The sequence below is a fragment of the Periophthalmus magnuspinnatus genome, chromosome 5, assembly GCF_009829125.3.
Source record: "Periophthalmus magnuspinnatus isolate fPerMag1 chromosome 5, fPerMag1.2.pri, whole genome shotgun sequence".
Classification (NCBI taxonomy): Eukaryota; Metazoa; Chordata; class Actinopteri; order Gobiiformes; family Gobiidae; genus Periophthalmus; species Periophthalmus magnuspinnatus.
In genome coordinates, this window is record NC_047130.1 from 6,051,577 (window position 1) to 6,068,355 (window position 16,779).

A 16,779-nucleotide genomic window follows, 5' to 3' on the forward strand; every position below is an offset into this window, starting at 1 on the left:
CGCCATCTGCTGGAATTATTTATTTACTACACTCCATTATTATTTGGTGATATGTGATTTTTGATCGTTTTTTGATGAACACTGAACAGATGGAGATATAAACTTGAACAAATAAAGCAATATGAAACAGAAACCGCAGACATTATGTTTTTTCAGCTTTTTAATATTAAACTAACTAATGCAAATGCTTATTTAATTTTACATTTTGTTCACTTTAAACCGCAAAATGGATCTTTTATTGTTGAAAGATGTCCATATGACTTTTTTTGTTTTTGTTTTTTGCTTTAAGTACAAGAATGTGGGTGGAGTTAAATTGAAATTTTACAGGTCAGTGCAAAATGACTCAAACATGCATAAATAAATCAAAATACGACATTTTGTAGGGTACTGATGAGGGAACACGGTTAATATGGTTAAAAGCTCAATTAACGTGTCCCCTCGTTATCCTGAAAACTACTTTATTGTGAAAAGACATTTACCGGAAACGGCAGTCTTGTGCTCTCTCTGTGGCGGAAGTCGGAGCTGATCTGGTGACAGCGGCTACCTGTCAACAACATGCTCAACTATTTCCACAACCCTGACGTCCAGCCTTAAACTTTGGCCGATTATCCACCAGGTATGACCGTATGCGCACTTACTTATAACAATCACGATTCCGATCCCGAGGCATTGTATAGAACTCGGATTAGCTATTAGCAGTTAGCACCATTTTGTCGCCCGATAACGTTACATGATTAGCTTAGCCTCGCTGATAAACCTATAGTACCAAGTTAGAGCACCAGTTGACGTACTTATTTTTTTTTTTTTAACGTTATGTAATGTAGCACGCTTATAAAAAATTAAAAAGATCAGACACTTTTGTTCCATTGTGTCTGCAGGCGCCACTGATCTCCTGGGGCACAACAAAACACTCTCATCCCATCAACACTTAATAATACTTCCTTATTACCTTATTTCATTTATTTATCTGTATTTATACAAGGAGAGCCCATTGAGATTATCAGACTTACTCACTCAGTCTTTCTCATGAGCGCCCTCTTAAAATACAGAACAATACACAAAAACTCAAAACAAAATAAATAATTACATAGGTCCATTTAAAACATTAAAAACAGATACAGGTGTGATCATAAATGTTTATCACGAGATTATTCAAGATGGCCGCACTAGAACTAAAATAGGAAAAAGAAGCCTTTGGTTATTTTGTTTCCCAAACATGAAATACCTTTCAATGACATGCAAAACTGGATACAACGGTGCCGCTAATGCACTTTGAGACACAGACAATCATGAGATCTTGTATTAAAAGTTCCCTTATCAAAGTTCAGCAAGCAAGTTAGATATTCTGGCAGTACCTATCCCCATCCATAGTCCCTTGTGAATACATTTTATACAGTATTGTTCTCTTTTTGGAGATGGTATGATGTACAGTGAGTTTGAATTCTTCACCTGTTATGAAACGAAGGGCTGAGTGGAAAAAGTGTATCTAAAGTAGAGGCTGAAGTCTGCATGAACAAAATATCTCCTTAACCTAGTACAGAAAGAAAGATTATTTGAACAATTTGATTTGTTTCTAATAAAATGGTAATCTTGATTTTTAAACTGTAACATAATTGAGATGTGCCTTTATAAATACAAAAATTAATGGTTATTAAAAACTAAAGACCATCACAAAATTGGTTATATATTTTTCCACCACAATGCTCTTTCATCCAGGCCTTTCTGTAATATTAATAAACCTCTCCTACAATACAATTCTAAATGTTCTTTTGTTGTTAATAATTACTTGTGTTCGTGTCAAACAGCGTTAGCAATACTAGGCCAGTGCAGGGATTGTGGTATTATGGAAAAGCCTCTGTTGCTTTTAATAGCCATGGCCTATAGTCTCTCTCTATTTTTGACTCTGTAATGACTGTAATGTTCACTTTATGTTGTCTATTTTCAATATGACCTTACATTGGTTATATTGAAAGTAGAGCTGGGCAATATGACAAAATATATCATGATTTTTCCCCATAATGATTTATCAAGATTTTGTATTAAATTGTATTTTGTCTTATTAAACACCAATTCAAATGACTTTCACAAATAATTTACTGAATGTGAACAAGACAGACATTCATCAAAATTTAACACAAAAAGCCCTAATTTCTTCCTTCAAAGTCCAAAGTCTGCTCAAAACCATTTTTTTCTGACAGAGGATTGGCAGGAATAACAGAATCTTGATCTCAATTAAATTGGATCAATTGCACAGCCCTCATTGAATGCATTTTAATATGTTCTAAGACATGTCATACTACTGAGTGTCTGGATGCACCACATTATCAGGAATTCATTATGAAATGACTAATCGCAAATGCTTTTTTCAATTAATGTGTAATGATTATTAAGAATTCTTCTGCATGCTTCTTTAGAGAGTGACCCAGTTAGCTAACTCACAGTAATATGAGAAGTAAAGTAGCATGCATTATTTCAGTCAATGCTTTCACAATAGTTCACATAAAAAAATACAAATATTATTATCATATAGTATTATGATTTAATAACATTGTAAAAAATTGAATTATAATACAGTCCAAAGGTGTATACAGGAAGACATAGCCAGCTTAATCTCTAAGTAGGTTAACCACTGTGTGCCTTGTGATGTTACTGTGTACAGATTGTTTCAGTGACAGTGCAGTCAGTGTTATGGAGGAACCATGAAGGCCCAATTACAAGTCACGGGTAGGATACCTCAAAATGGAATATTTTATATATGGTTATAGATGTGTTTTGTATTTAAGTATTTCACTCTGACATTATATTTTGTTTTTTTGGTTTTTTTTCTAGTGATTTCAGCCAAGTTAAAAGAAAACAAAAAGAACTGGTTTGGTCCCAGTCCATATGTTGAAGTTAAAGTGGATGGACAGTCAAAGAGGACAGAGAAGTGCACAAACACCCATACTCCCAAATGGAAACAATCATTGACAGTGTAAGTGCCCCTCTACATTTTTACCATAATTTAGGTATTTCACAGAATATTCATCATATGTCATATGTCCATGTAAAGCAAATGACTAACAATGTGAACCTTATGTATAGTTGCATGGACATTACAAAATGATTAAACGGTACTTTACTAAGTACTTTTCTAACTTTGTCACTTATTTTGCCAGAATTTCATCTTTTAAATTATAATATTTAAATTTTCTACAGAATTGTGACCCCAGTCAGCAAGCTAACGTTTTGTGTTTGGAGCCATCAAACTCTGAAGTCTGACATACTTCTAGGAACAGCATCCCTTCTTATTAACGAGGCACTTAAAGCAAATGACCTGAAACGTAAGTTCACACCTTAAATTTTTTTTTGGGACAAAAAAAATTACATATTCATAAAACATTCTTCAAATAAAATATTGTTTGTGTTCCTATACACTAATGTTGTCAATACAGTGGTTTTATCTAAGATTGTGGAATTCCCTTTGAGGGTGTTTAGGGCCTACTACAATGCCCTCTTGAACTAGCATGTGCATAACATGTGATTTAGAAATCTGGTCTGTGTTTAATTTTGGTGCTTGGTGCTTGAGCCTGTGTCACTTCACGTTTCATCAATTTACTGTTATATATTTGCAGTTTTTTAAGTCGAGGATAATGCTTAACATGATTGGAAATTATTTTCTAATAATATTCTGGCCACAGAATCATCAGTTTTGGATATTTAAAAAATCCTTTCCAACAGAAATTTCGTATTACCTATAATCCCCCTTGATAGTCTAAACACAGTCTTAACCTTCATAAACTTTTTAAAAGTAATGATCTCCTTAAATATTAAATAATGGGTATTTTTTGTCATACCTTGTATAAGATAAACACATTTGAGCCACCACTGTATCTATGAGAAAACACAGATTCAAACCACTACAAATTTCTTGTTAGATTCACTACACACAGTGTAATACAAATTTTTGCTTTCAGTGTGTGAGGTGGTGCAGACTCTTCAACTAAGCTCAGACAGAGACCCTCAGGAGGCTGTGGGCGACCTCTCTGTGTGCCTGGATGGGCTGCAGGTGGACGCAGACACACTCACTAACGCTGAGAAACAACCAGGTATGAAGATACATCAGATGTTCTATTCTGTATCCAAGTCTAAAGTAGGAATAGAGAACCAGGACTCATTTTACAGGGCAAATTTTGCATCACACTAAGTAATAAAAGTTTGTTCAGGCTATTCAGTTATTTTAGTTTCACTATTTTGCACTTCTGACTTTATTAACTTACAGTAATTAGACTAGGAAAATGCATTACCTATATATTATTGGCATGTATGACTTAAATAACCGTTTTTAAATACTATGTCCTAATAATGATTTTGTGTTTGGTTTTATCATGTTGTCAACTATATTAACATTTCCATCCTTTCATGCCAGTGTCTGTTTTAAATGGAAATGCTAAACAAAATGGAAAATCAAGCAACAGGTACCCCATCTTGCTGTACATCTTTTACACTTTGACTATTCTATCTATGTTAAATACATTGTTCTTATCTTCAGATCGAGCAGAGACTCCTCTCCGTCCAGTGGCTCAGATGAATGGGTGATAGTCCCAAAGAGTAGCACTGTAAACGGCTCTGGTTCTCCGTCCAGCTCTCCAAGAACCTCTGGCAGCTCACGACCTTTAAGACCAGCACGGACATCTGCTCCTGCCTCATCCAGACCTGGAGCATCACCTTGTAAGTAGATGATTATAAACCACATCATCAAGTAATGGAGTTGGAGATATGAGTAGAATTATTAGGATTTCCCATACAAGCTACAGTCATTTTGTCATTAGGGCGGCAAAAGCTAATCGACTAATTGTGACTACTCGATTAGAAAAAAATTATCAGTTGTCTTTTGATAATCGTAATCATTACCTGGACTCTACAGACCCTAAATGCACAAAACATGTCTTTTTTTTTTATAACAAAGATAGTTGTATTATTAAATCAAAATGTAAAAAAAAATATATGAACAATTTATAATTTTTATCAGTAATACACTTGGTTCTTAAATATTCTATTTATTTAGAAGCCTTTGGTTATTTGTTTAAAAAGATGCTAACAATAGTTTTGTTTGTATTTGTTCTCAGACACGGACACATTTCTTTAGTTTTCAGACTTTTTTGGGACAGTAGATTGACTTGCATTCATTTCCTCTAGAGTATTACTGCTTTTCTATCCTTAACCTAAACCTCCTAACCTATTTTAAGCCATGTGTGAACTTTAAATCTACGTCATGGCAACCTGATTCTGTTCCCTTTATGGAGGTAGAGGTACACAAGTCGAGCTTGTGTAGAGATTTTAAGCACCACATTGTGACAAATATTCGCCCACACCTTTCCTCTATCCTATTCTCACTACAAGGCGTTATGTTAGCAATTTCCACATGCCTTTAACAGCTTGTCCAGCATTATACAAGTATTTTTTTATTTATTTAAAATGTGTACAGTATAAGCTGCTTCGTTTAAAATGCCTAAATGTCTGTCACCGATGTTTTCTCAGTGGTGTCGGACATTTCACACATGTAGTTAATCAGCAGTGACTTTCCAGACACATCTTGCTGACTCATAATTTCTGACATTTAGCAGCTATAACTTTATTAGTCATAAGAGTCATATAGTCATATTTCTCTTTGTTCCCTTTCGACTGCATAATCTAAAACAGGGGGTGAGCTAAAATATGCAAAGTTGATATATTGTGATATAGTATTGGTATTGTGTTTTTTTTATGTTTTACTAAATTTGAGCAGGTATCAATCACATTCAAAGGACAGAAATGAACCTTTCCTGAATAGCTTTATCATTGTGATATCAGAATCGGTATTGAGTATTGAGTCTATTCCTTATTAGCAAAATCGAGTTTGAAATTTTAGTATTGTGACACTAGTACAGTAGTTTGTGCAGATAGTGGTTAAACATAGAAGTAGTATTGTTAAAATGTGTTTGGTTCTTAATAATAGTGATATTGCAGAATAACAATTGCAATATATTGATTATTGCATGTATCACAAAATCACATTGTCACCCATGTATCGTATTGGAACATGAAGGACCTTGTGATTTCTATCCCTTGTTATATTAAAGCAGACCTATTCTGCAAAATCAGCTTTTAACCATGTTCTAGTTGTTCCACCTTCTCATTTATCTTCTTGAAGTTGTATTTGGAGTGATTTGTGCATGTTTGAGCAATCTTTAATAGCTTATTTTCAAGATGCCATTTTGCTGATCAACCCCCATTTTTATACGCCCTTTGCTCTGTATTTTGTTTTCCAATAATTTTTTTTTAAATCTGTCATATGTGTGCTCAAGCACAATGTGTCTTCTTTAATGTCTCATATGTTTTTCTTTGCTTCATGTTTTGTAGCCTCCTCCAGTAGCTCCTCCCCCAGTGAGTTGAGTGAAGCCCCCGTGTCTGATGGCTCGTCCCAGGCCTCAGATCAGCAGGATGAGGCTGGGGCAAGAGCAGGAGCTGCTGCCTCTGCCTCTGTCTCTGCATCTTCACAGCCCACAGGCGCTAACCCCAAACCAGGGCCCTCTGCTGCAGCCTCCTCTGGCACCAACGCTCCCAGAGCCCCTGTCAGCAACGGGCCTTTGCCTCCCGGGTAAACAGTACCTCCTTGATACAAGTGTAGAGCTAAGGAAAAATTATGCCATGATGTGTTTTAAGTGAAAAAATACATTTAGTAAATAAGTGAAATATTTATCTTGATTTGAGATTCTTGACTCTAAAATCTAAACATAATGATCCATGGGTTTCATAGATTATAACTATATATTTTTATGCAATTTCTACGCATTCATAATGTATAAATAAATATAATGATATAGGTATGTATGTCAATGTAACAGAAGAAAGCATGCAAATATTTGTGCATCCAAACATGTGACATGCTGAAGTCCTTGTATTTAAATTTAGTTACTACAGCAGTCAATGTGGTCTTGAAATTATACTTGGCAGTTGTTATATTGACTATAGAATGGAAATGAAAAATCTAAATTTGAATATAACAGTGAGATTTAATTGAGTAGTCTTTACTTGACTGAACTTGGTTTCTCATTTTGGATGATGTCCACAGGTGGGAGCAGAGAGTGGATCAAAATGGCCGCATGTACTACGTGGATCACATAGAAAAAAGGACCACATGGGACAGACCGGAGCCTTTGCCCTCAGGGTACAAAACATTAATTACAGGATTCATCATTGTTAAACTTTTCATGACTGCCCAATCCAATTGCACCACTGTCATCCAGCTTAATGATCTTGTCCATGTCATGCCTGCAGGTGGGAGCGTAGAGTGGACCCCATGGGCAGGGTGTACTATGTGGACCACATCACTCGCACGACCACATGGCAGAGGCCCACTGTGGAGTCAGTCAGAAACTATGAGGAGTGGCAGCACCAGCGCAGCCAACTGCAGGGAGCCATGCAGCAGTTCAACCAGAGGTTCATCTACGGGGTAACTAAGGACTGTTAGGAAAAATATGTGCTTTTGAATGATTTTTCTTACTTCAACAATTTTATTTTTTATTTAGTTCCAGGACCAGATTGCTGCGGCAGCTAGCAAACAAGAGTTTGATCCCCTTGGACCTCTACCACATGGCTGGGGTAACAAAATTGTTCTCATTGCTAAAAAAAACAAACAAAAATATTTTGAAAATTGTAATCAATGAAAACATTTTATTTGTTTTGTTTTTTCAGAGAAGCGAACAGACTCCAATGGTAGAGTGTATTTTGTTCATCATCCAACTCGGTCAACACAGTGGGAGGATCCCAGGACACAAGGGTAAATATCTGTACAGATGATTTAACCATTTAAACAAATGAGTTGTGTGGGTGCAGTTTAGTCTTATGTCCACTATGTGGCGCTTTTGTGTTGCTCAGACTGCTGAATGACAAACCTTTGCCAGAGGGATGGGAGATGAGGTTCACTGTGGAAGGGATTCCCTACTTTGTCGACCACAACCGAAGGACCACCACCTACATAGACCCACGCACTGGAAAATCATCACTGTGAGTGAATTTTAAAAAGGACTGCATTACAATAATAATAAAAATTAAATATAAAAATTGAAACGTATAAACAGTTATTATCTACTTATTTTGATATTTGTTTCTTTTTTATTTTAACAGAGAAAATGGACCACAGATAACTTATGTCAGGGATTTCAAAGCCAAAGTGCAATATTTCAGGTTTTGGTGTCAGGTAAGTGCTTAATGTGTAGTTTACTAAAATCATCTTTTTTGTAAAATTCATATAACATCTTTGAATCAATAAACCTCTGTTCTCTACAGCAATTATCAATGCCGCAACATATAAAGATCACCGTTACCCGTAAAACATTATTTGAGGATTCATTTCAACAGGTAAATATATGAACAAGAATGTATTTTTAAGCAGGAAAATAGACCTATCATTGACATTAGTGTTTTGTTTCAAAGATCATGAGCTTCCACCCTCAAGACCTAAGACGACGGCTATGGATCATTTTCCCGGGAGAAGAGGGTTTGGACTATGGGGGAGTGGCCAGGTACTGTATATATAAAATGACTGTATGTTGTAGTTATTTGTGAATCATAAGGTGTGTTCATGTACCTTTTTGACACCACCCTGACGCAATAAAAATCTTTTGTGTTATTTTCATCTCTCTAAATTAGCTGTCTTCTTAAAACCAGAAATGTAGCTTTCTCTAAATGCATTGTTTACTTTTCAGGGAATGGTTCTTTTTGCTCTCTCACGAGGTTCTAAATCCCATGTACTGTTTATTTGAGTACGCTGGCAAAGACAACTACTGCCTACAGATAAACCCCGCCTCCTACATCAACCCAGATCATCTCAAGTACTTCAAATTCATCGGACGCTTTATTGCTATGGTAACGACAATAAATTTCCCCATTACAAATATTAACCAGCATATCGCATAGGTAATGTAATAAAATATACAGCAAACCAGTCATTTAAAATGAGTGAAAGAGAAAGCGACGTGGGGCCGTCCTCCCGTGGACCCACCACCTGCGGGAGGAGCCATGAGGGGCGGGTGCGGAGAGATCCGGGTAGCAGTCGAAGGCGGGGACCTCGACGACCGGATCTCCGGACATGGAGACTAGCTCTGGGGACATGGAATGTCACCTCGCTGGGGGGGAAGGAGCCTGAGCTTGTGCGGGAGGTTGAGCGTTACCGGCTAGATATAGTCGGCCTCACCTCCACGCACAGCTTGGGCTCTGGAACCCATCTTCTTGAGAGGGGTTGGACTCTCCATTTCTCTGGCGTTGCCCGCGGGGAGCGGCGGCGAGCTGGTGTGGGCTTGCTCATTGCCCCACAGCTCAGCCGCTGCGTGTTGGGGTTCACTCCGGTGAACGAGAGGGTCGCGTCCCTGCGCCTTCGGGTCGGGGACAGGTCTCTCACTGTTGTGTCGGCCTACGGGCCAAACAGCAGTGCAGAGTACCCGGCCTTCTTGGAGTCCCTGGGAGGCGTACTAGACAGTGCACCAACCGGGGACTCCGTTGTTCTCCTGGGGGACTTCAACGCCCATGTGGGTAACGACAGTGACACTTGGAGGGGCGTGATTGGGAGGAACGGCCTCCCCGATCTGAACCCGAGCGGTGTTTTGTTATTGGACTTCTGTGCTAGTCACAGCTTGTCCATAACAAACACCATGTTCGAGCACAAGGGTGTCCATCGGTGCACATGGCACCAGGACACTCTAGGTCGGAGGTCGATGATCGACTTTGTTGTCGTGTCATCTGACCTCCGACCGCGTGTCTTGGACACTCGGGTGAAGAGAGGGGCTGAGCTGTCAACTGATCACCACCTGGTGGTGAGTTGGATCCGCTGGCGGAGGAGGAAGCCGGACAGACCTGGCAGGCCCAAGCGTATTGTGAGGGTCTGCTGGGAACGTCTGGCGGAGCCCTCTGTCAGGGGGGTCTTCAACTCCCACCTCCGGGAGAGCTTCTCCCTGATCCCGGGGGAGGTTGGAGACATGGACTCCGAGTGGGCCATGTTCTCCACCTCTATTGTTGATGCGGCTGCTCGTAGCTGTGGTCGTAAGGTCTGTGGTGCTTGTCGCGGCGGCAATCCCCGAACCCGGTGGTGGACACCGGAAGTAAGGGATGCCGTCAGGCTGAAGAAGGAGTCCTATCGAGCCTTGTTGGCTCGTGGGACTCCTGAGGCAGCTGATGAGTACCGGCAGGCCAAGCGTGCCGCGGCTCGAGCAGTCACAGAGGCAAAAACTCGGGGTTGGGAGGAGTTCGGGGAGGCCATGGAGGAGGACTATCGGACGGCCTCAAAGAGATTCTGGCAAACCGTCCGACGCCTCAGGAGGGGAAAGCAGTGCTTCACCAACACTGTTTACAGTGCGGGTGGAGAGCTGCTGACCTCGACTGGGGATGTTGTCGGGCGGTGGAAGGAATACTTTGAGGATCTCCTCAATCCCACTGTCACGTCTTCCGAGGAGGAAGCAGAAACTGGGGACCCAGAGGCGGACTCGTCCATCACCCTGGCTGAAGTCACTGAGGTGGTTGGCAAGCTCCTCGGTGGCAAGGCTCCGGGGGTGGATGAGATCCGTCCTGAGTACCTCAAGTCTCTGGATGTTGTGGGACTGTCTTGGCTGACACGTCTCTGCAACATCGCGTGGCGGTCGGGGACAGTACCTGTGGAATGGCAGACCGGGGTGGTGGTCCCTCTGTATAAAAAGGGGGACCGGAGGGTGTGTTCCAATTACAGGGGAATCACACTCCTCAGCCTTCCCGGTAAGGTCTATTCCAGGGTGCTGGAGAGGAGAATCCGACCGATAGTCGAACCTCGGATTCAGGAGGAGCAGTGTGGTTTTCGTCCTGGTCGTGGAACACTGGACCAGCTCTATACTCTCCATCGGGTCCTCGAGGGCTCATGGGAGTATGCCCAACCAGTCCACATGTGTTTTGTGGATCTGGAGAAGGCATTCGACCGTGTCCCTCGTGGTGTCCTTTGGGGGGTGCTCTGGGAGTATGGGGTCCGGGGCTCTTTGCTAAGGGCTGTCCGGTCCCTGTATGACCGGAGCAGGAGCTGTGTTCGCATTGCCGGCAGTAAGTCAGACCTGTTCCCAGTGCATGTTGGACTCCGCCAGGGCTGCCCTTTGTCACCGGTTCTGTTCATTATATTTATGGACAGAATTTCTAGGCGCAGTCAGGGGCCGGAGGGGGCCTGGTTTGGGAACCACAGGATTTCATCTCTGCTGTTTGCAGATGATGTTGTCCTGATGGCTTCTTCGAGCCAGGACCTGCAGCAGGCACTGGGGCGGTTTGCAGCCGAGTGTGAAGCGGCTGGGATGAGAATCAGCTCCTCCAAATCCGAGGCCATGGTTCTCGACCGGAAAAAGGTGGTTTGCTCTCTCCGGGTGGGTGGTGAGTCTCTGCCCCAAGTGGAGGAGTTCAAGTATCTCGGGGTCTTGTTCACGAGTGAGGGAAGGATGGAGCGTGAGATTGACAGGCGGATCGGTGCAGCGTCTGCAGTGATGCGGTCGCTGTATCGGTCCGTTGTGGTAAAGAAGAAGCTGAGCCGGAAGGCGAAGCTCTCGATTTACCGGTCAATCTACGTTCCTACCCTCACCTATGGTCATGAGCTTTGGGTAATGACCGAAAGGACAAGATCGCGGATACAAGCGGCTGAAATGGGCTTCCTCCGCAGAGTGGCCGGGCGCACCCTTAGGGATAGGGTGAGGAGCTCGGTCACACGGGAGGAGCTCGGAGTAGAGCCGCTGCTCCTACACGTTGAGAGGAACCAGCTGAGGTGGCTCGGGCATCTGCTCAGGATGCCTCCTGGACGCCTCCCTAGGGAGGTGTTCTGGGCATGTCCCACCGGGAGGAGGCCCCGGGGAAGACCCAGGACACGCTGGAGGGACTATGTCTCTCGGCTGGCCTGGGAACGCCTTGGGGTCCCACCGGAGGAGCTGGAGGACGTGTCCGGGGTGAGGGAAGTCTGGGAGTCCCTGCTTAGACTGCTGCCCCCGCGACCCGGCCCCGGATAAGCGGAAGAAAATGGATGGATGGATGGATGAAAGAGAAAGCATCCAGGCAAATGCACAGATTTAAAGGTGCACTGCGTAACTTTTGGTGGCTTATCTCCATGGAGAAGCATCACTTTGCCTAGCATGGCATTAAACCTATCAGTGGAGATGCATCTTGCTGTGGAAAGACGCACACTATGAATGCATGTCTTTCAAATTATTTTTGAGCAACAACCGTTATTAAATAAATGCAAAATGGATTTGTTTAATGCTATACAACATCTCCATGGAGATTTGATACCGCTAATTGCTGGGTTCCTCATCTTCTATACTGCCCCACACTTCTCACAGGATACAGCTTAATTGTTTAGTAAGAAATGTCTTTACTTATCTTATCAGTAGAGAACTGGAAATGTATGGTGTTTTTACGGTTGTTAAACATCCAACTACTTCTGCTCTATTTCCAAAATGATCACTACATTCTCTTGTTTGCCTTCTAGGCCTTATTTCATGGGAAATTCATTGACACCGGTTTCTCACTGCCTTTCTATAAACGTATCCTGAACAAACCTCTGGGGCTCAACGATCTAGAGTCAATCGATCCTGAGTTTTATAATTCGCTCATCTGGATCAAGTAAGCCTTAGTGCTGTCCAGTATTTCCACGTCATGATGTTTTGTTATTTGTGTCAATATAACTACATAACATTGCATTAATATTTTACCAATTGTTTAGATTTTTTTGATTTACTTATTTGCATATTGTATGGTTACATTTACAGATGTTTAATTATAAGTCTGTGTTTTTTTAAGAAATAACTATGTTTTTCACTACTTAATCCTTTAGGGATAACAACATCGAGGAGTGTGGTCTGGAGATGTTCTTCTCAGTGGATAAAGAGATTTTGGGGGAAATCACAACTCATGAGCTGAAACCTGACGGAGGGAACATCCTTGTAACGGAGGAGAACAAGGAGGAATACATCAGGTATTATTCTCTACATGATACGTGTATGTGTATAAGGATGGTACAACAGCTTGGGCCACAGCATTTAGCAACATGATAAAATTACCAGAAGGTTGTGTACACATGAGGAAAATTATCTTGTGATTTTTTTTTTTTTTTACATTTGACTCGGACAAGAAAGGGTTAACGCTGCTGATTTGCACCTGTTGAGAAGCTGTGGATCCAAAAAAAGCCAGAACTGTAAACAAACCGCAGATGTATTTATTATAAATTTCCTCATCTTGTCACAAGTCTTGTCTCGTGGACCCAATGTCATGTCTTGTCTTGCCCGAATGATCATCTCACCCTTTGTGAATATGTTTATATATCTTTCAAGTAGAAATAATTTGACTGGGGCCCTCTGTAAATGCATTGATCAAAATTGTACACGTGTCTTTTTAGGGTTGTTAGTTAGTTAGAAGATACTTAACCATACCCAAACCAGTTTATTTTTTACCTGTTTAAGAAAGTGTTGATGCATTGCTAACCTTAATAAAAGTATAGTGACAATAAACTCTTTTGCATAGAAAAATAAAAAAAATTCCAAAAGTCAAAAATGCATGCATTAATTTTGACAACATACAACCAATTCTACATTATTATATTGCTAGGAGGTGTTACTGGGGTTACACAGTCTTAGCATGATTTTCTAAGGACATGCAAGTTTCGTACACCTACACATAAACATTATACCTCATTCTGCTTTTGTGTGTTTATTATGTTTGCAGATTAGTGGCAGAGTGGAGATTATCCCGCGGTGTGGAAGAACAAACCCAGGCCTTCTTTGAGGGCTTCAATGAAGTCTTGCCTCAACAGTATCTGCAGTATTTTGATGCCAAGGAATTAGAGGTACAAGCATCTAACTTTTTTTCCGTAATCTTCAGCACTAGTTATGGGTGGTGTGTAAGCTTTTAAATGCATGTGGAATGTTGTTCTAGTACAAACATGTTTTGTTTTTGTAGTTAAGACCTTTTACATGTTTGCAGGTGATGCTGTGTGGTATGCAGGAGATCGACCTCATGGACTGGCAAAGAAATACTATTTATAGGCATTACACCAGAAACAGCAAGCAGATCATGTGGTTTTGGCAAGTGAGTACAGCACCCCATAAAAATAAGTGCAGCTTTAACTTCTCAACAGCAACTTTGAATCCCAATTCAGGTTCCTTTATTTTCAAAGTTAAAGCTGCATGAAAGAAGGACATAAGTTTTAAAACCTTGATGGTAGCTCTCTCATTGACCCATGCTAATATTCACATGCATGACTTTACAGATGTATGCACAACTTTCAAAGTGCTGGTTCAGAAGTGAAGCAGAGGTTCAACCTTCACACAGTCAATCATGCTCAACATTTGGTGCTTTCTGTACATTTACACATTTACAAGAATTACATCTGACATCCCTCCTTGAAATATGCATGCATTTCTATATTATCTGTCTGATGCAAAACATAATTTTACTATTAGATAACTGTAAGTGAATACTGTTTTTTATTGCAGATATTTGATAAGAACAGTACATGATGATTCAGATATTTGTTTATTTTATTTAAAATAAAATAAAAAGAATAAATTTTATTCTACCAACTGACTTTGGTTCTAGAGCCTATTCTAAATTTCTTGAACTGTGTTTTCACAGTTTGTAAAGGAAATGGACAATGAGAAAAGAATGAGGCTTCTGCAGTTTGTCACTGGAACATGTCGCCTCCCGGTTGGTGGATTTGCTGATCTCATGGGTGTGTATCTCTTAAGCCCAGAATTATTGATTCACGTACACATACTGATACAACAGGTCTACATTTACTGTTTTGATTTTTGTCTATAGGGAGCAATGGACCCCAAAAGTTCTGCATTGAAAAAGTGGGCAAAGAGAACTGGCTTCCACGAAGTCACACTTGGTACGTTCAAATGTAATAACTAAAAGACAGTTAAAGGTTTGTTTCTGGTGAAAGAGAGTCATCATGACCTGACCCTTCTGAGTCAGTTCTGATTCACTTATTCTTAAGCCTTCTCTAAGTCTGTCTATTTCTCTATTATATAACCATGAGAGAAAACTGATTGTGGATAATGCAATAGTGTGTTGGGTTTTCATAAGCTTAAGTAGAGCTGTGTAGAATTTAGACTTCAAATTTTAAAAAGTGTAATTATATTATTTTTAGGTTTTCAGTGCTCGATATTAACATTAGTGAAGTAGCCAAGTGCTGGTAGATTTTAATTTTCAGTAACATTCAGTTCCACTACAGCAATTAGGTTTAAACTAGCTATAGCTGGACAGCATCTTCAAACTAATAAATGTGTTTATATTCTTTCTCTGTAGTTTTAATCGTCTGGACTTGCCTCCATATAAGAGCTATGAGCAGCTAAAAGAGAAGCTGATGTTTGCTATTGAAGAGACCGAAGGCTTTGGACAGGAATAACACGCCAACTCAACCAGGACCAATTTTCATTTTACACACCACTTCTGCAGCTGGGACTGGTCTAGGGCTACACCAAGTCGTTTTTAAATATATTTTACTTCTAATGATTGTTTCTGCTTTTAGTGTGTATAAAGTAATTTGTTTTAATCACTAGCTAAACACGTCAACTCAACCAAGGCTCAAACTAGAAACTTCTTTGTACGTGCCCGGTCATGTCTGCTGTCTACGGTTTCGGAAAAGGTTCATCCTGTGTTTGTTTGCTATAGAAATTGTCTTAACTGCCTCCGAAAGGCCCTATGCACTGTACGTAATTGTAGTTTAGAGGGAATTATTGCATTTGTACTTTTGGCATATCTAAAAGAAAAATGAAGGCACATGGGTGGAACATTTCAGATTAAGGTTTTATTTTGTTTTAGTGTAATTAATGTCAATGGACTAGCAAGAAGTCGTGTTGCATCTAATTAATGTAATGTGAACTTACTTTGACTTGTATCTTTTTAATTTTTTTTTTTTTTTTTTTTCCAGACTAGTTTGCACATAAGAGCTGTGAGGGTCGGCTTGTTTTTAAAAGAGGTTGTATTTTTATGTGCAATAGTTTTTTATAGAAAACACTTTTGCCAACTCTGAGCCATTCATGGTTCATCTGATCATTTTCTAAGACTTGGGTAGAGTTTGCTAGTGATTTATTTCTGTGTAGGAATTATGCAAATTTTGGGTTGTTGTTTCAGGTGAAATGCCTTGCTTTTGTCCGCTGTAACAACATAGTTTTAAGGTTTTTGGGGTTTTACCAATGAAGTGGGCCCTCTCCCTCTGAATGGTAGCCCAATGACAAGTTGTTGACCAATAATGAGATTAGTGAGTCCTTGCTGTTAACTGTGATACATGACAAAACCTGTAAATGTTATATAGACCAAAGTATAATAGATGCAGTATATGCAGTAGGGCCATCAAATTTAGACAGAAAAAACAGAAAATCAACATTTTGCTAACTGGGCCCTAGTTTTATAGGGTAGTATATTATGTGTATGTCTGTTTAGGTAAGCATTCCTTGTTATCAGGCAGAAACAATTACCAAAGGACAACTACAAATGATTATTGCTTATGAATTGAAATCAAATATAAGGTTATCTTTTATCACAACAAGGCTAGACAATTTTAAATACAAAGTCATATAAACACTTAAGTAATGACTGTATTGTTGTGTGTTTGTATAATTTAAGACTTTTCTCTTGAAATTGCAACTACTTGTTGAGCTTCATATAATCATTTCACATGAATATTGTGTGCTTGACAACAAACTGGGATAACCTGCCTCGGATAAATAAAATCTCTCATAATTGCTTCATTGTCCCAGTTCTGATTAT

The 16,779-nt window shown here is 40.0% G+C and overlaps 2 protein-coding genes across 2 annotated transcripts in view; both read left to right on the plus strand.

Moving 5' to 3' along the window:
• The window catches only part of tgm5l (transglutaminase 5, like), a 39,908-nt gene that overhangs the window by 6,875 nt on the left and 16,254 nt on the right, over nt 1-16,779 (plus strand). The window lies entirely within an intron of this gene.
• On the plus strand, nt 485-16,756 carry itcha (itchy E3 ubiquitin protein ligase a). The gene is made up of 24 exons (XM_033966171.2): nt 485-616; nt 2,660-2,724; nt 2,830-2,971; nt 3,196-3,320; nt 3,954-4,085; nt 4,406-4,454; nt 4,529-4,707; nt 6,379-6,616; nt 7,091-7,186; nt 7,297-7,471; nt 7,548-7,620; nt 7,714-7,798; nt 7,897-8,025; nt 8,146-8,218; nt 8,308-8,379; nt 8,455-8,543; nt 8,727-8,886; nt 12,497-12,630; nt 12,842-12,982; nt 13,729-13,849; nt 13,987-14,091; nt 14,638-14,734; nt 14,824-14,896; nt 15,316-16,756. The coding sequence occupies exons 2-24, from the start codon at nt 2,700-2,702 to the stop codon at nt 15,413-15,415; spliced, it is 2,613 nt and encodes an 870-aa protein (XP_033822062.1). The 5' UTR covers nt 485-616; nt 2,660-2,699; the 3' UTR covers nt 15,416-16,756.